Here is a 24,521-nt window from a genome sequence, read left to right as displayed (position 1 = left end):
TAATAGGCGATCAAGCAGCATGTGTAGAACATGTAGAGAGTCCAGGTTTTGCGTCTGTTGGAGTTTAGAGATTTAGATTCAGAAATTCATTCATTGCATTGCGGAACTGTTCAGTTATGAAGCATGGACTGATTTGAAGAACTTTTATAGCTTGACTTGTGTGTTATCTTACTAATGACATGGATTGAATCAGGATCAAAAAATACTTCATTGTGACGTCCCCAGTGAGGATAAAGCGGTTTATAGAGAATGAATGGATGGACGTCCCGAGTGCCAATATACGGCTGTCGAATGCCAAATTTAGAACGTCGTGTTGGTCATATATCCTCACACAATGAGTAGCGGCACTGAGCACACTGCCAGTCAGCAGCATTTCAGTCAAAGCTAAGAAACTCATTTTTGACGAATATTTAGGCTGCTTTCCGAATCATACTTTTTCTTTAACCTTTAGATACCTAATTCAGCTGCCCTCTCAAATTACGTACTGTTTCATGCATATACATGGTACTTCACTATAATATAGTGCCTTAAACTTTGACCAAATCCTCTGTCTGTCTGTGACTTAAGTTTGTTTATACTCGTGTGAGACGCTTATGTGGCGCAACTACGCAGAGGATTGTAGGTCAGAATGGTCAAAAAGCATGCTGGCTTGCACAGTGCAAAGTGCAAGTAGACGTAGCAGGACATGCTGGTCTTTTTGGCGTAGTGCGTTTGACATGCTGTGTTTTGGAACATATACAAAGTTCATATGTAATCTTCTATTATAGATTAACTGAAACGTATTTATCTTTGTTGCAAAAACCAGTCATGAGTTTTGATTCTTTCATTGATTTATTTTAGGTCTTTTGGATATAATACAAAATCGATTGGGTCAAAAATATACATTCAGCAACTTGAATTATCAGTTTTGAGGTGAAAATGGCCAAACCACATTTAACCAAATATTAGAACTGCTGCCAACATATCCATGGTCTTTACAAGTGTATGTAAACTATAGCTACTGGAATGCAGGCTAAATTTGATGTGATTTATTGGGGCGCTAATGGAAGCAGATGTCGTGGTTCAAGTAAATCATGTTGTGTATTTAGTGCCAGCCCGATGCTTTTTTCCCCCCAAATTATAAGTTGTTCAAAAGCTCGACCAACCATGTTGAGTTTGTGTTTCTGCATCCTTGCTGTTGATCTGCCTGCCATAGTCTGGTAACGTATTCTATCTTGGATCAGGGCTTTGCAGTGACTGGACTGCTGGGGGCGCAGGTTTGTGGTTGAGGTAGCTGTTAATCAGTACATACCTTTCAAACCGGCTGGCTGCTAGCTAAACCACATTGTCTTGTTTTGTATTTGTCATTGTGTTAAATACACAAGATGTGATGTGTGGGTGTGGCAGCTTTGGAATTGTTGGAAGGCGCCTTTGAGACGGAGGTGAGTAACAAATGGATTATGTAACTGTTAGTGCAGCATTCCTCCCCTCCTGCAACTTAGTAATTAATTAAGCAGTGTAATTACTTTTTAACTAGTAATTGATTCCATTTTTGTAGCATCATCTGTTTTGGTCAGTCAGAGAGGGAATAAGATTCCCCCCTCGGCGTGTTCTCACCACAATCTGACTGCTGTTGATCTTTCTTAATCCTCCGGGCTCAAACCAAACTTGCACTGGTCAGTTCCCTCCAACCAAAAAACTCTCTCCCCGCTGTCCTCTGTGTCCAGGCTTCAGTTTGAGTCTCCTTCAGAGGATGATTGGTCAGTCCTCCTCCGTCCATACCGCCCTCCCCTCATTCTCTCTCTCTCTACCTACTACTTTAAGCATAAAGAGAGAGAAGGAGGGGAGGCAAAGGGGGATGGGAGATCAGTGGGGGAGGGTAGCTGAGTCCTCACTCTGTTGTCACTGGCCAGAGAGAGAGAGGGAGGGAGGGAGAGAGAGTAGAGTTGTGTCCCATATGTGGGAAAAAAAGCATAGCAGTGCACACACGGGTCTGGTCTGCTCCAGGGATTATCGTACCGCTTTCTGATCTGATGGAGGACATGCAGGCATGGATAGGTAAGGCTGTCTTCTCTGCATCTATGTGTTGATCCGCTGTCAAAGCCCGCTGCTCTCCCTGCTGTTTGACTCTCCAAGTTGGAGGAGGACCAGACAGCTCTCTCCTCTCTCTTTTTTTTTTTTAATTTATTTTTTGGCCGTGAGAGAATTGCCCTGAGAAAACCAGCACTCCTAACGTTGCTTTCTCCCCCCTCAGCCTCCCTCTGAACTGTGCTGTGTTTGTTTTAAGTGGAAGCTGTGGTTTGCTGCTGTAGTGTAAGTTAGTTATTCGGGGCTGAGCGATAAAAGTTGGCTGTCAGTTGGAGCGGAGGGGGGGGGTCGTGGTCGGTAGGAGACTGTTGGTGCCCAGAGACAGCCGTGTGCTCATTGCGTAATTTCTGCTCCATGTGAACGGTACATGAGTGGATGTAAATTGGTTGCTGCCTTGTTTGTTTATATGCAGAAAGACTGCTACCACAGCAATAGGACTGCATTAAGCAAAACATTAGTGGTTAAAAAGTTATTTTACATATTTGAGAGTGTATGATAAACATTGTATGATTGTCGGCACGTTTCCATATTTTAAAAACTAGAATGCTGTTTCAACAGTCAGATTTTTTTCTTCTGTAAACATTGTGGATTAAAACTGCTTTATCACAAATGAATACAGTAGGGAAAAAAATACCTTTTTCATGCACTTGTTTAATCTCATGGACTTGCTCAGAGAGGTGCTTCATATTAGAATCAAACAATCGAAAATGGAAGATTAAACTTAATCTGTGCGTGATTAAAATGTGACATTTACAACTCAAACCAGAACAGAGATTTACCGTGTTTCAGTTTGCCTTATCTTTGAGAACTGACAAGCACGCTTGAATTAATTGCTTTTCTGCGTTTCTAAAAAAAGTACCATTTCGGTCTTTAATGCAACCAAATCAGAGGGTATATTTGTTAAGGTGAGACTTTGTCGTGGCAGGAAACATTTTTCTCCTATGCACAGCTCCAAAAGCATTTAGGCTCCTAATAATGAGGTCTTTATTGCCCCAGTGCACAGAGCAATGGTATGCATGAGTCTTTTTGTGAGGCAGATTTAGAAAGCCCTCTTTAGAGCTGGACGCAGCTTCACAATCAGCTTAATGCCTGCCTATAATGAATGCCCTTGTGTGCCTCAGTTTGGCAGGCTGTGTGTGTATGTGTGTGTGAGTGTGAATTCTGTTTTTGTTACACTGATAGGCTTCTCAGGTTGGTCAGTAATTCTATCATTCTCTGGTTCAGTTCTGCTCGGCGTGTTTGTGTTTCCGTGCGAGTTTTGCCAGAAAGGCTTGGTTGACATGCGGGTGTTTGTCCAGACATTGTGCAGCAGCCAGTAACTGCCTCAACCTCTTTTCTCTATATCTCTTTTTTCTCTCTCTCTCAGGGTTGTTCTGTTGTCAGTGCAAGCTCATGCCAGTGATGGACTACAGCCGGACGGGCGCTAACCTTAGCTGGCACTCACAAAACAGCATTCCTCTTTACTGAGACCAGCTCCACAGAATGCTGAGTCCCATTGTCCCCTATAGTGAGTACACTATACCCTTCTTTCTCTCTATCCTACACACAAAACAGCTGCACTTGACTTAGTTGGACTTTGCCTGAATCAATAAGCCTCCAGTCCAAAAATAGGCAGCAGGAGTGGACACTGTGCTCTGTGGTTTGCAAACCGAATGTGAAAAAAAAAACAAAAAAACACAGGTGACTGAAAATCAGCCTCCGTGCAGAAACTTGACTTTTTCCTTGACGTGCACTGTGGAAACGCTAAACCCCGGGCACTGGCCCTGTCTGAATGTTTCATCAGCAGGCGGAAGACACAGATGGGGGTGGGGGGGGGGGGGGCAGAGGGAGGTTGGAGGGCTGATGGTTTAAGCTGCAGAAACCCCTCTGTTCTGCAAGTGTCAATTTACCAATACAGCTCAGGACTTACCACCGCACATGCTGCCTCCTGCTCTCCCTCCTTTTTCTCCTTCTTTCTCTTCACTCCCTCCAGTGCTGACCTAATAACTGACGTGTCCAGTGTTGCCCCCCCCCCCCCCCCCCCCCCTTTTGCACCCTCCCACCAGGTTTCATTTGAGTCCAGTGCTCTGGCTCTCCAAAACAGCATTGTTTGCCGGCCAGCATGGGGCTGCCTCCGTGGCCTCAGCCTCGAGAGCCCCTTTTTCCCAGCTCTTTAACCCGCCTCAAAGGAGCATTATTGGCATGACAGTTGCAAGAAAAGAGGGAGAAGTCAAACTGAATGGTTAATTTAAAAAGTATGACTTCGAAATTGTTTATAGAAACGTCGGGTTGTGTTTTTTCAGCCTTTACATAAAAGGGTTGCGGAGGCAACTGTGTGGGTGTGTGACTTCAAACCGGACAGAACAGCTTTATTAAAGCATCACAAGCAGATGTTTGACAGTAATCAAGACTCTTTGTTTGCTTTTTTGTAAATACCCCTCTTGAAATGGCCAAATACATAGCTGACCTCTTGTGTTGTTATGAAACATGTCCTCTCACAAGTGGTTGATTTAGCGCCAGTTCTCACAGAATGTTTTTTTCCCATTAAGGGATATTTATAGCTACAAATCCAATTAGGCTGAGTTGTTCAGATAACACTGAAAAATCATTATTTCAAGAATGTGCATATATGTTTGTGCTACCTCCAAACCAGGACCTGTTTAGCTGGTCGTTCCATCAGCTCCCTGTACCCTGCTGGTCCATCCTCAATGCTCTCTGTGCCGCTAAAGTGGACGCACGTCCAAGAATGTCACAGACTGCTGGTGGAATAGTTAGCATGCCTTCAGAGACGGCACACTGCTGGTCCTTCATGGGAATCTTTCAGTACGCTACGCACTAGCCTTTGTGTGTGATTTGCTTTTATGATCGAGGCACACAATGCTGGCTTTCATCTTCTCTGTTCAACAGCTCGATGGATTTCCGTGTGCACGGTGGCTCTGTTCTGCAGTGTTTCTGCAGGTCTGAGATAGTTTCAGAACAGCCTGCTAGTGCATATATTATGTAGACAGAGGGATCGTATGAGCACGCACAGCAGTGTTAGATAGTCACGCCGTTTACTCTCAGATCAGTGACACAAACACACCTCTGTGCTTGCTGGTGACACTGCAGCTCACTGTCTTTTAGTTAAAGACATAATTCTGCTGAGCACAATCAAACTGTGAGGGACTCTGCGTATGTGCAGGACATGCGAAGACTCTCACCTCCATGTTGGAATCCCCTCTGTGGGAATGTACAGCATTCCTGCTTCCTAACGTTACTTCTGACTCTTGCTTTAGGCATTTCTGTTCCTGCATGTAATCGAGTCTCAGTTTATAAATGCACACAAGATGTTATACAGTTAGGACAAACGCACAACAGCGCTCTTTGTTCTTTGTTATCAGGGCTACTCCCATTTATCTAGTGTCAAGGATTCAGATGTTAGACGTTCAGCCGTGGTGTGCGTCTCATTCTTCCTTGGCGTGTCCGGCCTTGGTCCTCGTCTCCGGCCAGTCCAGAGCGCTTCAGGCTGGGGTGAACGGCTATGACCGAACCTGAGAAGAAACCTGAGAGAGATTCCAGGGGCCATAGATACTCCTGGAGGGATTTGGTGCAAAGAATCTGTAATCTGCACTTCAAACACACTCCTAAATCAGTCCCAGGCCGCCAACCCAGGAGTGCCCTAACTCTTGTTGCTGGGGGCCCCCACTGGTGCAGCGATACCTTTTCTTTTAAAACAACGCACAGACGCACACACAGAGCGACTACACACAAGAGTCCAGATCTGGCAGTTTTTATAGCTCTCCTCTGACTGACCCCTCTCCTTTCTCTCTCCGGCTCTGTTTTTATGTTTTGTGTGAGTGTCTTTGTGAATGACTCTTGCTAAGTCATGGAGCGGTTTGTATGGAGAAAAAAGAAGTGGGTCTCATTCTGGTCCCTGAAGGAGCAGGTTGGAGGGCCATGCCAGCGTCTCGCCCTATTGTAGGCAGAGTGGTATGAGTGGTGCAGTAGAGGGAGCCTGTGAGGCCCTTGAGTAAACACACAGCCCGCTAAAGTGTGTGTGAATAAGTGCTAGGATCATTAGTGTGGGTGTGAATGGGCTCTAATTAGCCTCCAGTGTGTGTGAGGTTGTGTGTGTGTGTGTGTATGTGTGTGTATGTTTGCATGCATCTGCATCCACAAGAAAAGAAGGTTAGGGACCCAAGGCCCCGAGAGTCCACGGGCTATGTGCTCTGTATCTCCAAGGGTTTATCAGCTCATTAAGGAGACCTCCGCTCCCATTAAGGGTCCAATTAAGAGGCAGGGTGGTGAGGCTCATTTGGATGGTTACAAAACACTTCAATGGATTCCTGAGCCAGCAGAATTCAGATCTTGACAATGCGACGCGTCTTTCACACCCAGCACAGCTAATTAGTAAATGACTATACTTGAGAAGCAACATATTTTTTTAATCGTTATGCCGTTACGCGTTTGTGTTGCAGTGATCATAAAATGCATCGGCAGGGAGGAGAGTGTTGACCGTTGAATACACTGAGCTTCTTCTAATTTGTGCGTGTACTAACAGAAAACAACAAATCCCAGAGCTGTCCATGTGCTGAGAGTATAAGCTGGGAGCACAGCGAGGCCAGGGGATTTGGACAGAATGGGGGGAATGCAACATGCTCACTGGGAATGGGGGAAATAAGGGGAGGTGGAGAAGCAGAGATAGAAGGAGATTGGATGGAGAAAAGCTAGATCTGAAGAGGAGGAGATAGAGCGAGTGAGAGATTGGGTGAGTGAGACAGATGGAAGGGGTGATTGGTCATCACAGAGCCTTAGGACAGCTGTTCTTTGATATATTAGTGGACACAATGACCTAAAGCCAGCCTGCAGTCACAGAAAATAGGGACCCTGTTTTTCTTGAAGCGAAAGAAAAGGGGGGGGAGGTTGGACAGGCTTCTGCCATTTGTGGACGTGCGTTAGCAGGCACGGGGGATGGGGGAGTTGTTTCTAAAATTACGAGCATGAAGTGACGCATCCAGCAATTATTCCGGAGGCTTTTCTAGTTTTGGAGAGTGCTGTAAAATGAGCACACTGTCAGATGGGACTTTGCCTTTTTGCTGCACTGTCATTAACGATTCTAAACACGTTTGTCAATTAATCAATGTTGAGCGAACGCCATCAAGTAGTTTGGCTGCTGTTGCTCTCCATCCACTTTGCAAAATAACAACTCTGAATGACAGAATATTAATCTGCTGCTGACGAATTGCAGATTTATTGCATTATTTTGGCGTTTTTTTGGTTTTGTTGTTGATTGGTTTTGAATGGTAGTCGTCATTTATTGTTTTATTGCACACAAGAGCAGCATGATTTTATATTTCACTTTCGGAATACATAGCAGAAATTTGTCATACTGTCCTTTTCTTGTAATAAAACAATATTAGCTCCACATGCCGACAAAACCTCTTCTGACAGCTGGCCTGGAACATTCCCAGAGGAGGATGAAACAAAAAATAGAGTAAGTCAAACTGTCATTCTGATACATGGAATACAGATAGCTCTATCCACGGAAAGGCGAAAGTACGCAGATAGGGAGAGAGAGAGGGACTCACTCCCAGAACATCCCTCAATGCCACTGCAGGAGATGGGCTCCTTCCTCCTGGGACTGGACTGGTGAAGCGTGTTTGAAAAGAGCTGCGTCTGCTCACGCCACGGGCAGCAGGTGTGAAAACTCCCCACCAGATCTCCCGCACTCTTCTGTTATTACATCTTTTTAGGGCCATGAAAGCGAGAGCAGATGAGCCAGAGGGTGCGACAGGCAAAACAAGAGTGCGGGATTGTGTTTCTTTTGAGTGACAGCAGGCCCGTGACTAACGCATAGATTTATAATAATTTTCTCTCGCAATGTCCAATTATGCATGGCTGATATATGATGATCCCCGCTGTCCTCCGTGCACATTATCCCTGTCTTAAGGTGGTTTGGCAAGGGCCTACAGGACTGACCTTGCACTTCCTTTAACAGCTTTTTGGCAATACCCCACACGAGAACAGAACCTCTGCGGGGTGGAGTGTAGCACAGCATCCGTAATCCACCATTTGTGTGAGGAATTTATCATCGTTTTTCACTATGTTTTAGTGCAAACTTTGCAGGAGCTAATAAAATGTGTGTTTCACACAAAAGTGAGAAAACATCCAAAGACAATTTGCGACTGTCTCCACCGGCCGCGCTGTGAAATGCGGCCAGCCTCTCAGATTGGTGTTTTTACGACAGGCCGGTGGTATGCAGCGACATATAGCCGAGAAAGAATGTCCTGCTTGATATTAGTGTCATAAATCGCAGTGAACTTGAGAACAGTGGACTTGAGCGGCTCGAAATGACGAATCAAGAAAACAAACATAAATGACAGATTGTGAGTTGCTTCCTTGTTTTCGCAATGAACTGGAGATCATTTATTTCCTGTTCAAAGCAGCTTATTGGATGTGTTTTTCTAAAATGAGCAGTTGAGTTGAAAGATTCCTCAAGAAAGAGAGATGAGCCGTTTTACATATTTATGACCGTCATGCCGGAGTTTGATCCAATAACTCATTGATCAGCTTGTGCTTGCTGAATACATAGCGCCCGATGCAGTCGTCAGAGCATCAACTTTGTGATTTATCAGCACAAATATAGTGTCCGTCACACTCTGCCCTTCTCTCTGTGCTGTGTCTGTGTGCTTTGGATTGTAACTACATCCTTTTCGAGCGTTCTTCTTTAAAGTGGCAGTTTATTTTGTTAAAATTGGATCTCTGACATGCCGACCGCAACAGCCTGAGCAGCATTCTCAAGCAATTTACCTGTGCTCTCTCTCAGCTTTTTCTTTAGAAGTACGTACCTGTTCGTGTTGACATTTTTTTTCCACCTTATATTCTTTACTCCGAGGTCGAACAGACCAAATGACCCTTTGATTATGACAGCCTTTAAGGTGATTTATATAAAGCAGAAAGAAAATGTCATGACTTTCCAGGCAGCTTTTTAGTTCTGCAGCACATTCTTTTCTTTTTAAATGAGCAACCGTCTGTACCGTTCTGTTTCTTAAAGCATGTTGCTCTACCTGATTCGTGCCTCTGTGTGGAGGTGTATGATGGAGTGGTTGTGGATGAGGGTGGAGCTCAGCCCTGAATAGAAGCCTGATTGGATTGATCCACAGCCCTCTTGTTTACAAGCGGCCTCTTCACAATCGGCACAGTTTAATAGCGCGCCGTCCCAGAAGGCTTGTTGCGTCCGTGTTCGTTTTGTTCCTCGGGGCAAGGAAAACAAAAGTGCTGGGAAGGGAGAAGGGGGAAAGCAACCTCAGGGGAGCTGTGAAACGGCACCGGAGCCCTCCGTCTCAGCGCTTCCTGCCAAGATAGCGTTTCACCTCACCCACTGATGCTTCTTTTATAGGAAACCACAACACAGTCCAAAGCAATACCAGCCTTTATGGGCCAAAAGCGACTTCAGTTTCACCCAGCCAGCGGGAGACTCGGTAACTTTATGGGTGGCATATTTGAGGACAGAAATCACAATACCCCCCACACACTCCCTCTAAGCCATAAGTGGATCTAATTTTAATTTTAGGGCCTTCTCAAAGTAAAGCTGCTGAAGAGAACCGTGCCACCGTCTTCATCACGCACTTCTACAATAGGATGCGGCTCACACAGGTCCCTCAATAAATCCCAGGCTGACACAAAAGCTGTCAGTGAACTGCTGCTGAATAGATTAATAAGATTTCCATAATTAGACAGGCCCCTGACAATAGGATCCTTCAGGCTTTGTCTCAGGGCCAACTGGATTGTCCGATCCACGCACGTCTGCTGCACGGTCGTCCGCCACAATGGCCGCACAGACAGTAAGGCGGTCAGCAGAAGAACATCTGTCTCTCCTGGGGCCAAGAGCACACAGACGCACAAACAGTGGGAAGTTTCGTGTGCATACATAGAAGGTTGTTATCAACCGCCCCGCAGCCCGTAAAGCCGTCGGTCAATAGAGGCGCAATCCCATCACATATTTATGTCTACTTAACTTGATCATCACCACAAATTGAACACCGCAGCTGATAAATGATAAAAATCTATTAAATATTTAACCATTCCCAGTGTGTTAGATGACCTAGCAGCTTAAATATATTATTGACATTAGAAAGAAAAGCTTCCAGAAACACTTGAATAAACAGGATCTCCATTTTCAAACATAGGCCAACTATCCATTCTTCATAAATGTGTTTTATATATCCATCTCTAATATGAGTAAATTAGAGTTTATGAGGCTGGAAAAGAAAATGCCACAGTATTGGAGGTGCATCATGATATGAAGAGTTCATTTGCAAAAACAGGTAAGTCCGTTTTATAAATTTTCAGAAAACTCATTTTTTTTATTGTTTCTTGAGATAATAATATAATAACACTAATAATTTATTTTTTCTCTATTTTGTCATTTATTTTTCTGAGTCAAATCCACTCAACTTCACTTTGATTGTTATCTCAAGTAAACAATAAAATAAAAAGTTTTCAGAAAATTTATAAAAACGGACTTATCTGTTTTTGCAAATGAACTCTTCAAATATAAGTTGCAACCTTCTCAAAATTCACAAACTGTGTTCGCAGCATATTGTCTCGTTTCTGTTCAGTAAAGGGATAATTTGGATCTAGCGTCGCACTAAAGCGTACATCCAAGTTAATCTAATGACTGCACTGCTGTCCACACTATGCTCACATTGTCCTGATTTCCTACTTCTAATCTTAGCTTTCTTCCCGTCCCTCCAGTGAATTAATCTACGTGATGGCACTGATTTAAGCAGAAGTGTAAATTAGAGCTTGCTCAGTTCATTGTGGAGCGCCCCTGCTCTAAAAACCACAATCTAGCAGAAGGCAAGATCTGATTACAGGGAAAGGGCTAAACTGCATTTCAACTCTGCTGTTTTCATCAGGGCTGAATGGGCGCCTTATCGCTCATCTAACTCGGTGAAAACACAGCAAGAACTGCGGTGTAATTTACGTTCTTTAAAGGACTTATTGAAAGTAAGAACTCTCAGATTTGTCAGTGAGTTGTTTTCTGCAGGTACGGGCAGCTGGTCATTACAGCGGTCAGGGGGGTAGTGTACGACTCGGTGCTGCTCTGATGATGGAGTGGATAGCAGTTAGCCCGCCTCACTGAGTCCTCTAATGTCTGCTCCAGTCCGCTTAGAAAGGACGAAGCGCCTGCTGTCCACTCTTTCCCCTCCCTCCCTCCATTGCTGCCTTCTTCCATCCCTCCCTCCCCGCTGCAGGTTTTTATGAGCTCCCCTGGGCTCTCATCCATCTCTGTCACACACAGGCCCCATTATTGGGGCTGCTCACAAACTGGTTGGGCTGCAGATGGGAAGGGCCTACAGGACATATATGGTTTCTGCCACCCGGACAAAGACCTGCGAGTCCAAAAAAAAAAAAAAAAAAAGAAAGCGGTCATCTGGGTGTGGACAAGCCAATATCTTCAGCATGTTTGCAAAAAATCCAAGTGAACAGAGTGTGAATGTTCTTGTACATCTTGCTGCAGTGGGTGTGTGTTGCTGTGTGGGCTGGCTGGAGCTTAGGGAAGTACTTGAACTGGTTTGGCCACTGGGAACTTAAGGCAGTGCATTTGAATATGAAGGACATGATAATCCAATGGCCATCTGGTCTGCTGGTCTCATCTGACTGAATAAACAACGAGCGTAATCTGAAAACACACATGGGGAGGTTTGGAAATAGGGACGAGAAGGAGGCCAAAGTTTAGGAGTGAGGCGGCGGAGCAGAATCTCAGGGCTGTGGATATTGAGATTTGATTTTAAATGGCAATAACAATCCTGGCTCCACACACACAGACGGCCATGAATAATGAATCATCAGGCGTCCGCTGAAGAAAAAGGCAGACAGGGCAGTCAGAGAATGCCTTTGCCATATTCCTTTTTCCCTCTTACCTCCCTGTTTCTGGTTGGAGTAATCCTCACCTCGGGGTAAATTGTGACAGTTCAATAATGCCAAGCTATGTGTGGAATGTCAAGCTAATGCCTCAGCAAGAGGCAGCGCTGCTCTTCATGAAATAGACAATTCTGGAGCCATAATATTGAAAGATCTATCTCTCGAGCTATCTCTATCTCACTCCTTCTCTCTCATATAAATATATAGATATATAGAGAGATAAAGCTCTATAGACATATAGATATATTTGGTTTTCAGCTGCTGGTTGTGTGCATCTTGTACTGAAAAATGAGAGCATTGCATCTTTTTGTTCTCTCTTCTGTTAACTCAGCGATGATCAATCAGACCTCAACCAGTGCTGAAGTCAGCCAGAGGAGCAGACATTCCACTTTCCCAATGTTCCATAGGAGACTGTGCTGATGAATAGCACACTATGCTGCATTTCCAACACCCCACCACCCCCTTCTTTCTTTCTCACTCTCTCCACACCACTGTCCACACACACACACACACACACACACACACACACCCTCCTTCACTTCACCCTCCCTGTGTCCGGCCAGCCACTGGGGCTTTGCAGCTCTGGTGTACGGTGGGTGGGTGTGTTGGTGGGTGGTAGGTGGGGGTGCAGGGCGGAAAGAGCAGGCATTCAGAGCAACATGCACACGGAGATAACAATAGCTCCTCTGGGAGACCTGCAGATGCTCGCAGTACGGGGAATAGTAGAGGGATCTTATCGCCAACATAAGCCGGGAAACTGCGAAACAACACATCCAACTCACTGATCTGCTTTCACTCGCTTTCTTTCTGCAGCTTTCTCTTTCCCTCTTCCATCCACCCCCGCCCCTCTACCTTCCTCTCTGTCTTTGGGAAATTTGACCCGCTTGATGCATGATGGAAACACTGAAAAAGACTCTTTCACAAACAGAAGAAAGGCCGTTTCTTGTCGCTGGCTGTGAGGAGAGGTGTGGTTCAGACCATGTGTCTCTGTACACATGATCATGACAGAAACAGTCGTCTGATTTACGGCTCCGTATTCAGATGTTGTAAAGCGCTGCTGCTGTTTGTGGAGGTAAAGAAGTAGTGCTGTTGTTATTGTAGCATGTTGATATGGATCTCAATATCACACCTACTGAGCACAAAACGATACCAATATGTAAAAATAGTTCTGCGATTAAGTTTTTTTCCTTGAACATAAACAATTTCCTTTTTTTTCTTTCACACTGTGAAGAAAGCACAAGCTGATACATGTTGGTGTGTTTTTTATGCCTCTAGCCCACTATAACAAAGGCTTTTTGTGTCTGGACGGGGCTTTTCCATGCCTTTTTTGGGGGGTTATAATTTTTCTGCCTTCCTTTACCCCTTTGATGTGCAGTGTGGGTTAGGAGATACAGATTTTCCATTGGCTGTGGGTCACTTTTGACCCATGTTGTGCATCAAATGGTTAAAGCCCAAGTTTTGCAGAGAGCATTTACTTCAAAATGAAGTTTTATGTTAACATTGAAAGAGTAATTTCACTTGAAAATTAAAAAAATAATAATTTGTGTGATTTTTTTTTTTTTTTTTTTTAGCGATATTGGCAACCTTGGAACATGAAATGCTCTTCAAGGTAAAGAAAACGCTTTGAAAAGTAAAGCTGATGCATTTGAGACGTGACAAATATTCTTTAAAGTAGAGAAAGAAAACATCTCCTCTCCGATCATAATAGTCCAGAAGCAATTGCCAGAGATGTTATGTGGCCATAAATGGATTTATGTCATGACTAGAAGAAGATTATAACTTGGTTTCTTTGTGTGTTTTTTTTGCCAGGCCTGTTAAAGATGCACTGGAACCCTGAGCATGCCCAGCCCCTCAGCCAGTGGCCTGAGCAGCACCTGGACGTCTCCTCCACCACCTCCTCTCCGGCCCATAAATCAGAATTCTACTCTGGACGCGGCCGCGGCTCCTACAACTACGCCTGGGCCAACGACGACATCTCGGCCCTCACCGCCTCCAACTTGTTGAAGCGCTACGCTGAGAAGTACGCGGGTGTGCTGGACTCACCGTACGACCGGCCTCCTGCTGTGGGCACTTACCCAGAGCCGGGGGCCTTCGGGGGCCTCAACGGCCAGAAGACTGAGCCGGAACCTTGGCCGCTAACGCACAGCACTGACGCCTCCTATCCCCTGGTGCCCCCTGGAGGCCACGACAGCCACCCGGGCTCCAAGACTGTCCCCACGTCCACAGGCCCTCCGGGGGTTGGCACTGTGTCGGTGGTGAACAGTAACCTCTCAGACTCTGGCTACAGTGGCAGCAGCTCCTGCAGCGGTTCCAGCGAATACCCCTCGAGCTACAATGGCACCTATCTCTCCTCAGGGTTCTGTCCGCAACCCAGTGCAGCACTTCCCCCCGCCTCCTCCACACTCTCCAGTCCACCCCTACTCTAGTGCCCAGCTACAGCCCCACCACACCGGTCTATAACTACCCCCCAAGCACGTACCCTCCCCAGACCAGCCTCGCTCCCAGCTACAGCCACCCCTCTGCAACTTACCTGCCCTCAGGTCTACCAGCCCCTACTCCGGTTCCCACCAGACCCACAGTGGTAGGAGGCAGCTACAGTTACCAGAGCACCAACCTCGGTACGTCTGAGTCCGGAGGCACATTAAAAAGAAAAGCGTTTGAGATGAGTGTAGAGGAGGATGACAGCGGGGACAGGTCTCGGTACAGAAAATACAGTTATGAGCCCTTAAAGCTGGGGGAAACTCACCCTATAGCGTGAATGACAAAACAGAGTGCAGAGGAAATGGCTACAGCAGTTCAGGCAGCACAGACCCTCAAACCTTTAAGTCCAGCAAGCCCTCCTCCCAGCCCCTGGTGTCTCCTCAGTTTGGGGCAGGGGAGTACAGCCCTCCAGCAGGCATGACGGGGGAGAACGGGGTGTCGGAGCAGGGCTTCACCCAGCAGCAGCAGCAGCAGCAGCAGCAGCAGCAGCGCTCCCAGGCCCTCAAACGCCCTCCATTAGGTTCTTCAACTGTTGAGGACTATGAAGAGCCCAGACCCGCGACTGTTAGACCTCGTCAACGGGGAGTTATTAGACTGCAGCCCTGCACTGGGCTGGGGCGAGCTGGCTGGGCTCACCCATGTCAAGGCTGCCCTGGAGGCAGGACCTGCTGTGGCCCGTGTTGAGGCCCAGTCCCAGTGATGCGGCCACCAAGAACCGTCCTGCTGTTTGGCCCAAGAGGAGGGGGAAAGAAGACACTTACTCGTTCGCTGGCCTCTCAGTTGGGGGCTTCCTTCTACCGCTTGAGTGGAGCCATGCTGGCCTCTAAAGGGAAGCCGGAGGCAGAGCACATTCTGGGGTCTCTGTTGCAGGTGGCGGCGGCTCGGCAGCCCTCAGTGGTGCTGCTGAGCCAGGTGGAGGCCATGGAGGGAGGAGGGGCTGAGTCAGATACTGCTGACCACCCTGGAAAAGCCCAGGTGGGGACCACAGGTCTTGGTGATTCTCGTATTGCTACGGAAGGCCAGATCTGCTGCAAGAAGCCGTTCACCGGAGCTTTGCCAAGCGGTATCACGTCGGCCACCGGATGGGGGATGCGCAGGCAGGTGCTGCTCGCAGGCGCTGCTGCAGGCGCTGTCGCCTCAAGGCTGCAGCCTGAGCGAGAGGGAGTTGGGCGCCGTGCTGCAGCGCACTGAGGGCTTCTCAGTGTGGGAGCTGCTGCAGCTCAGCCAGCAGGCGCCTCTCCTCAGCCTCCTCCCCAGCTGGAGGCCATGCACGGCCTCACCCCATCCTCCAAACCCCCAGACTTCACAGACTTTGAGAATGCCTTCTGCAAGGTCGGCCACACACCACCACAAAAGAACTGGACACTTGTATAGAGTGGAGCAAGATGTATAGCCACTGAGAAGGCAGCCGGTCTCTGCACTCGGACTGCACCGCCGACCCCTGTCTTTGCTTCGACTTCGCAAGCCTCTGGGAATGTTTTGTCGTTGTTTTGTAATTACAGATTATGCAGCCAAAAGAGCTAGAGAAGCTTGACGGTACAGGAGAGCTGACAGAGTTGTTTCACTGGCAGAAGCATGCCCAGGGTGTGCTGTTTTTGTTTTGCTATGAATTACCTGCAATATTTTATTTTCCCAAAGAGAAGAAAGATGAATTGGCCTTGCTGAGTGGGTTAGCGTCTCAGTCGTTTGGCCAATGGGAAAATCAGATATTAGCTATTTGGATGCTCTCAGAGATCCTGATTAGCCTTGCGTCCAGGACAAAATTCAATTATTTGTTGCTAGGTGACGTGGTCCAAGATTATGGATAATCAGGGTTTGGAAAATCCCCCCTTGGCTGCTACTCTCAGGATCCTATTTATTACCAGTCCACTTCCATGTTATCCTAATGTTGGTTTAGTCATTGGATTGCCATTAATCATTCAGTACAAAGGGCTTGGATCAGCAACATTTCAGCCAGCCACCGTTTTTGACCAAAAAACTCGTTTAAACCAAATACATAATCAGCAGTTTACTGGTAAATTTCTCAACAAGGACTGGACCTCCAAATCACAAAGTAATACTCCTTATAGCTTTTAACCAAATCAGAACACAACAGCTTCTCCTGACTTTTCTGAAGAAAAGTGTGTAGAATTCTAACCAGATGAGCTGTTTAAATGAAATCTTGCTGTTACACTGACAACACGTTGATTATAGAAATACATATTAAACTCACCTGTGGCGCCATGTTCACACTTAACACGGTACAATTCACTGTCAACTTAGGTTATTATCAGTCACATTCCACATCGCCGGCAGTTTTCCTTGAGAACCCCACGGTCAGATCGACTCTTTCCCACCTCGTGCACCAGCTTCTCCTACAGCATGTCTGTTTTCTCTATTTCACGTACTCCTTTTGTTTTCATAGCGTGTAGTCTTGTTTGAAATGCTCAGGAAGAATTTCTTTACCTCAGAAATTTGAAATAAAGAATGTATGTAATCTTAGGGTCTTAGGAGAGTGGCGAGATAACGGAGCGAGGAGAAACCTGACAGTAACACCCCGCCGCAGCTGGCTTTTACCTCGGGAAGAGAAACTGAATATGCTACAAAGCAGTAACATTGAATGTAATCAGGTATTCAAAAGGATATTTGATGCCATAAATCCATGTATTATTATATATGAATATATAAATATGTTTCTTTCTGTTCTTTTATCCTTTGTTTTTATTGTAGTTTTTGTGGAGTGATGATTGTCTTAAAGAAAAACGCTATGTAGAAACAGAAAATATTCCTTTTTTGTTGGACAAACGCTCCGTGTTATCCAGTGTTTACATATTGCATGCCCGCTCTTCTAGAAAATGTAAATACAACAATCGGCACTGACGGTGAACATTTGAGCACAAAAATACCATCCAGAATATAAAAAAAACCCAACACAGATGAAAACAACAAAGAAAAGAAGTTTTAGCTTTTAAGAAATCCCAAAGCCTAATGATTCACGTTCATGTTGTGGATGAACCCAACATGGAGACAATCCAAAAACAACAAAAATCCAGCTCCTTTCCCAGCTGTTCCACAGTTCTGCTTTAACAAGCTGGAAAAAGCCGGTCACAGGCCTGTATGTGTTCGACTGTTGCCATGGTCCTGAGGAGGAATACACAGAATGATGTAATATTTCCTACCGTCCTCCCTCCCGCCCTCCTTCCTGCCCCTCATCATTCTTTTTCTCTTTTTCCCTCCCCAATGTAATCTCGTTAGATTGGACTGCCCCCTGGCCACAAGCCCTAGTGGCCATGTGGCGTTGTATCTTCTCCCCGCCCCCCTTCTCTCCCTCTGCCCCTCATACCGATTCCTCCGGAGTGGAAGTGGTCTGATTGATGTCCGGCAATCCTATATCGCGCTGCAGCCTCCCCTCTCCAGCTGGTGGCTTCAGTCACGCCGTACAGCCGGATCAATCAGAGTCAGCCCCACCGTGCATACTGATCGCTGTCTCAGAAAAGGAAAAAAAAAAAACACATTTACAAATTACAGAACGAGCCCTGCCTCCAGCGAGATAACTCCGCCGATTATTCACGTGTAATTACAGGAATGGAATAAGAACGAAGAGCTACGACGTTTGGATTCCTTGCCCCCTCTGCTCCCGACAGTTTGTCCAACAAAACGAGCTTTTATTTTGTACGTTTTTTCGATCTGTTATCGCAGTAACTTTGTTCTCGGTTATTGTACATTTTCTGTAACCATTTCTACCTCATTTTTGCGGCATATTGTACATGAAAGTATTTATTTCATGTCTTTTTTGATGTCTGTTTTAAAAATGATAATAATGTTCTTGAACTGTAATAGTCTACCTCAGAAAAGACTGTATTTTAAGAGAAGAGTATCACACAATATTAAACAGAATTTGTCAATATTGCACTGCGCTTATTTCTTTGTTGTTGTTGTTTTACTTCTTATTTCACCAGCAAAGAGGCTGCAGTTGACCAGAGTGCATAAATTACATAAGGGTGGTGGTCAGCATAGATTACATCATTAGGTTGTGGATTTCTTGTAAAATCAGCTTTAGGAGATTTTTCTGGTCAGCAGATGAGGAAACAGGAACACAGTGATTCAAGTTAACCCTCCTGTCGTCCTGCAGGTCAAAATTGACCCGATTTAAAGTTTGAAAATGTGGATAAAAGAAAATGTTTTGACAGTCAAACTTCTGATGTCCACATTTTCAACATTTTTGGAAAATCTTTAATCATTTTTGGTGGAAAAAAAGAAAAGTTAAAAATGTTTCTTAACATTCAGGCAAAAAAATTGGCTTGAATGTTCTTCAAGAAAATAGAAGTTTTACTGACATGTATGTAATCACTTTACGATTTATTTTTTAGGATTTTTTTTGAAAATTTTTACTCATTTTTAAAAAAATATTTACAAGAATTTTCTTGCCAAATTTGGGGGATTTTTCAAAATAAAACTTTCGAGAGAAAATTTTAAGAATGTCCACATTTTCAGCATTTTTGAGAAATCTTTGAACATTTTTTGGTGTGAAAAGAAAATGTTAAAAATATTTCTTTAAGAGCAATTACAAAAAAAGATTTTTGTGAATGTTCTTCAAGAAAATAGAAGTTTTACTGATATGTATGTGATCACTTTAGATATTTTTAGGACTTTTTTGGAAGATTTTTTTACAAAGTTTTTGAAAATATTTGCAAGAATTTTCTTGCCAAATTTGGGGAACTTTTAAAACTAAAACTCTTAAGGAAAACTTTTAAGGAATTACTGGAATTTTCATCCTGAAGGTTTTGCAAATTTTCAGAAATTTGGGGCATTTTTTTGCTGAATTTTTATTTTTTTTCAGACGAAGAAGTAATATTTTTTGGTGCCCTTAACAGGAGGGTTAAATTAGAAACACGCATTTTTGCAGATTTGTGGGCCGGACAATAAAAAGGAATGAAAACCATGTGTGTGTTTTGGGTCTCTGCACCGCACGTACATGTGTTTTTGTGTGTGTTTTGTGTCTCTGCACTGCACGTATGTGGTTTGTGTGTGTTTTGTGTCTGCACTGCACGTACATGTGCTTTTATGTGTTTTTGGGTCTCTGCACTGCACGTACATGTGTTTTTGTGTGTGTTTTGGTCTCTGCACTGCACGTACATGTGTTTTTGTGTGTGTTTTGTCTCTGCACTTGCACGTACATGTGTTTTGTGTGTGTTGTTTGTGTTGTGTGTGTGTGTGTACGTACATGTGTGTGTGTGTTTTGTGTCTCTGCACTGCACATATGTGGTTTTGTGTGTGTTTTGTGTATCTGCACTGCACTTACATGTGCTTTTATGTGTGTTTTGGGTCTCTGCACTGCACGTACATGTGTTTTTGTGTGTGTTTTGTGTCTCTGCAATGCACTTACATGTGTTTTATGTGTGTTTTGTGTCTCTGCACTGCACTTACATGTGTTTTATGTGTGTTTTGTGTCTCTGCACTGCACGTACATGTGTTTTTGTGTGTGTTTTGGGTCCCTGCATTGCATGTACATGTGTTTTTGTGTGTGTTTTGTGTCTCTGCACTGCACGTACATGTGTTTTTGTGTGTGTTTTGGGTCTCTGTACTGCACTTACATGTGTTTTATGTGTGTTTTGGGTCTCTGCACTGCACGTACATGTGTTTTTGTGTGTGTTTTGTGTCTCTGCACTGCACATACATGTGTTTTTGTGTGTGTTGCAGCATCCCCACCCCTGAGGCTTCAGGCCCGGCACCAGAGCACAGAGGTCCTTCATCCCTGTCACTGTCTGTAAACAACAGCTCGTCCCAGCGGCCTGCCCTGCGCTATTTCTGGCCTTTTCCTGACATCTTTCAAAGCCTCAAAAGTAGCCGAGAGAAGACGTAAATTTGAGCAAAGAAGTGAAAGTTCTTGGTCGGAAGCTTGAAACAGGATCCGTTCCTCCTCAGTTATGGATAGCGGTGTCAAAGCCTAGTTCGAAACATCTGTGACTGAATCCCCCCAGAACGCCGGAGCCAGTTAATGACAAGAGTAATTAATTGTCTAATAATGATGCATAGCTCTGTTATAAGCACAACCTTGTGCAGGAGCCGCCCTTCATCCTCCGGTGAAGGATAATCGTTTCTGCAGCTGTTTGGAAATTATTTTCCTATCTTTTCTCATCATAAACTCAATAGTAATGTGTGGAAGAAAATAACCTCAGAGGTAGAACAGACCAAGTGGAAATGAGACTTTAGAGTATCAGAAGTGTGTTTAACTCTTACATTTCGCTAAATTAAAATATAAACTACAAATCATAGATGTCTGCTGAAGTCAGAACTAAACATGTTTTTGTTTTAGCAGCACCACTGTAAAAAATGTTTGTAATTTTACAGTGAAAACTGTCACAGAAAAGTGTGTTTTTTAGATATTTTTCTCTTGGAAAAATACTTTATCTGAGTCCTGCATAGTTTTTAATGGAAAAATGCCGTAATATGTATAAGAATGCTGTAATTTTTTGCGTTTAATTCTCAAAAAATGCAGTTTTTCCCCAGTTAAATGCACAAATTGTTGTACCGATAATGGAAACATGCTGCAATATTTATAAGAGGTAACATGGCAATTTCTGCATTTATTACATCAAATTGATGTACTTTTATGTTAATAATGGACATATGCTTTAATATTTAGGACAGCTTCAAGTGCAATTTTTGCTAAAAAATATTCCTAATTATGTTAAATACACTAAATGTTGTGCTGATGATGGAAAAATGCTGCAATATTTATAATAAGTTACACAAACCTTATTTTATATGGTATTTTCATGTAAATTTTTCACATTTTGAAAGGTTAAAACCACTTTTCTTACAGAAAAATATGGAATGAAGCACATTTATAAACCTAAAATCAACAATATCAAGACATTTATTTTATTTTATTTTGTGGTTCACTGTAAAAAAAAAAATTCATACATTTTACAGTGAAAATTGTCAAACTGTGATGGTAAAAATCTATAAACTCTAAAACAGTTTGATGCAGTTTATTTAACACTGAATCAAACTGTGATTTTTAGATTTTTTTTCTCTTGAAAAAATACATTTCCCGACTCCTGCACAGTTTTTAATGGAAAAATATTGAAACGTGTATCACACAATTGTAATTTTTGCATTTAATTCTCGAAAACAATACAATTTTCATTCTTTAGTTACAATTTTTGTTGCTAAAAATACAGATATTTAATGTTAAATACACTAAATGTTGTGCTGATGATGGAAAAATGCTGCAATATTTATAATAAGTTGGACAAACTTTATTTTTTATGGTATTTTCATGTTAATTTTCACACTCTGAAAAGTAAAAGCTTTTTTTTTAAAGTAGAATATATAATGAAGCACATTTTTAACCCTAAAATCAACAGCATCAATACATTTCTTTACCTTAAATGTGTAAAATGTTTTACTGTAATTTTGTGGTAGCATTCTGGCCACCACAGGAATTTTACCATAAAAACAACTTCTTCTTCTTTTTTTACAGTGCAGCCACAAATGAAAGGTTTTATACCTGCATCATAATCATATTGCTGTAAAGCTATTTGTGCTTATTAGTCCAAACGCTCAACACTATCAGCTGTCTTCTATCTAGAAACACTTCCATACTCTCACACGTCATGCGAGTCTCTTTCCAAACACCACTTTGTCCTTTTTCGTCCTAAAACGAGTCCTCTTGTCCTCCAAGAAGTCAATCATTTTCTTTCTCCCTGCTGATTGGAGGTAATTAGCCGAGCAGAGTTTGTAATTGGATAATAAAGGATGCTAATGAGTTGCTGTCCTATTTACTCATACTGTGGCGGGGAATCGCAGGACACAGTTTCCTCGCTGTGATGCAGCTCCAGTCTATCAAACGCACATTTAAGAGTAATTAAAAGACATGTTAATTATCAGAGTGATTAGCTGGATTTATCAATTATGGTTATATCAGATTAAATGGCACCCATAATCTGATTATATCAAATGCAGCTAATTATAGAAGCTTCTAATTGTTCCGTTATACTGATGCATGAGCCCACAGTTATTGTGTTTGCGCCATTATATTTTATTATATGATATACTTTATTATACTATTTATTTTACGCTGATGTCACATGTAGGTGCATCCAGTTTAACCCGACAATTTTCTACTATGTCTTCTAATTTTTCACTGCAGTTATAAAATCCTGCACCACCATGGAAACGGCACAACTAGAGCTCAAGAATGTATTTTGTTCAGTCTGACACAGTTTTAATTCCATAAATAATTTGTGGGGGAAAGGAAAGTTACTTGCTTCACAAGAATTGAAAAAGTGGTCAAAAGTGTTACCATAACTGCCTCTATATACTGCAGATATTTTATTACTTACATTTTTTTTCCTTGTATCCACATTTGTCTTCCATCTGCTCCGTGTGAACACAGCCTGCAGTTCAGTCCAGGTCAGCTGAGAACTCTTTGAATCTTGAGTCACGGCTTCATTTTATTCTGTTTTTCTTAACAGAATCTGGTGAAAGCAAGGAGTTCAGTTTGTGAAACTTTGTGGAATAAAGTGATTTTGATCAAATATAATGATATGTTCAAGAACCGTCAGAAAAGCGAAAATCTGCCAGCTCTGTTTTTAGAGTTTCTGGCTGAAAAATGATGTAATATTGCCGATTTTTAAATTCAGGATGCCTTTACATGTCTTCCTTGAGGATGAGGGGGTTAAACATCCGATTTTTTATGATTCATTCACAGCGTGGAGCGTGTGCTTCATTCAGAGCCACCTTGACTAAAAACTTGAATGTCATTTATGGTAACCAACCTTCATAAAAGAAAAGGGCATTCTCTGAATCTCATTTCACACGGACACAGCCCTCCTCCTCGCTACCTTTACCGGAGCTGCCAGCCTTCCATTGTCCGGGCCTTGATACTGACAAGGTTGACATCAGAGGAGAGCTCTGACACGGGGTGAGTTAGGACTGCCAGCTGTTAGCAATCAAGTCTATTTTGAAGTCAGGGACACACAGAGGCCCCAGGGCCAAAGCAGCAACGAGCCCAGCCCCTCACCACCCCCAACTCAGCCTACAACCTCCAAGCCCCCTGGTACCACAGATAGCCAGCACATCTGTATTGGTTCCAGATGTTGCAGGCCTTGCAGCAGAGAGCCCTTTACCTAAGAGCACCCCGAAAAATGGTGACAGACATGAACAGAGCCCGATAACGCAGCGAGGAAAAGAGCTGAAGAACAGTGTGCCAGACCTGGAACAAATGAAGCGCCAACGTCTGGGATAAAACTGAAGCAGCCATTGTGTTTCTTAATTCAAATGTTTCCCATGCATTACTCAGACTGCTGTCCTTGAGGAAGGCGGAGCTGCAGAAAGTGATAGAGAAAGTGTTTGCTCTACAGATTACCTTCTGAGTGTGTTGGTTCTTTTTTCTGGAAGGCAAATCTGTCATCACAGATACGGACCTGAATACGTAACCGTCCTGTTGTCCTCATTTAAGGCACGGAAAAATATTGTTTCCTTGTCTGAAAAAAATCCAAAAATTTCAACAAAAAAATTCCCCAAATTTCTGAAAATTTGCAAAACCTCCAGGAAGAAAATTCCAATAATTGCTTAAAAGTTTCCCTTAAAAGTTTTATTTAAAAAAAAAAACAAATGTGGCAAGAAAATTCTCGTGAATATTTTCAAAAAATTTGTAAAAATCTTCCAAAAAAAAAAAAAAATCCCAAAAATATCTAAAATGATTCCATATATATTTCAGTAAAACTTCTAATATTTCATTCACAAAAAATCAACCAAAATCCAGCGAAATTCGCTGGATTTTGGTTGATTTTTTTTTTGTGAATGTTCTTAAAGAAACATTTTAACATTTCTTTATTTTCCACCAAAAAAATGTTCAAAGATTTCCCAAAAATGTTGAAGAAGTTTCACTGTGAAAATATATTCTTTTTTCGACATTTTCAACTTTAAAACGGATCAATTTTGACCCGCAGGACGACACGAGGGTTAAGAGGCGAACATCAGGCTTCCAAAATGCAGCAGCTTTGAGGAGAGCAAGTAGGAGAGAAGAACAGAGAACATGAATTATTATCATTACATAAAGTTTGCAGCTTCAGCCCACACAGACAAGCTGATCT

The 24,521-nt window shown here is 43.4% G+C and overlaps 1 protein-coding gene across 1 annotated transcript; it reads left to right on the top strand.

The window, feature by feature from the left end:
• The first annotated feature begins 549 nt into the window (after nt 1–549).
• On the top strand, nt 550–16,993 carry fignl2 (fidgetin like 2). The gene is given in 12 exon segments (XM_051949134.1): nt 550–2,037; nt 13,765–14,349; nt 14,352–14,684; nt 14,687–14,972; nt 14,974–15,094; nt 15,096–15,134; nt 15,136–15,362; nt 15,364–15,441; nt 15,443–15,510; nt 15,513–15,668; nt 15,671–15,769; nt 15,772–16,993. Coding segments are annotated over 12 exon segments (2,082 nt in total). The 5' UTR covers nt 550–2,012; the 3' UTR covers nt 15,837–16,993.
• The last annotated feature ends 7,528 nt before the right edge of the window (nt 16,994–24,521 follow it).

Source organism: Acanthochromis polyacanthus, chromosome 6 (assembly GCF_021347895.1).
Source record: "Acanthochromis polyacanthus isolate Apoly-LR-REF ecotype Palm Island chromosome 6, KAUST_Apoly_ChrSc, whole genome shotgun sequence".
NCBI lineage: Eukaryota > Metazoa > Chordata > Actinopteri > Pomacentridae > Acanthochromis > Acanthochromis polyacanthus.
Note: the sequence above shows the minus strand (reverse complement) of the source record. Positions and strands in the feature narration are given on the sequence as shown.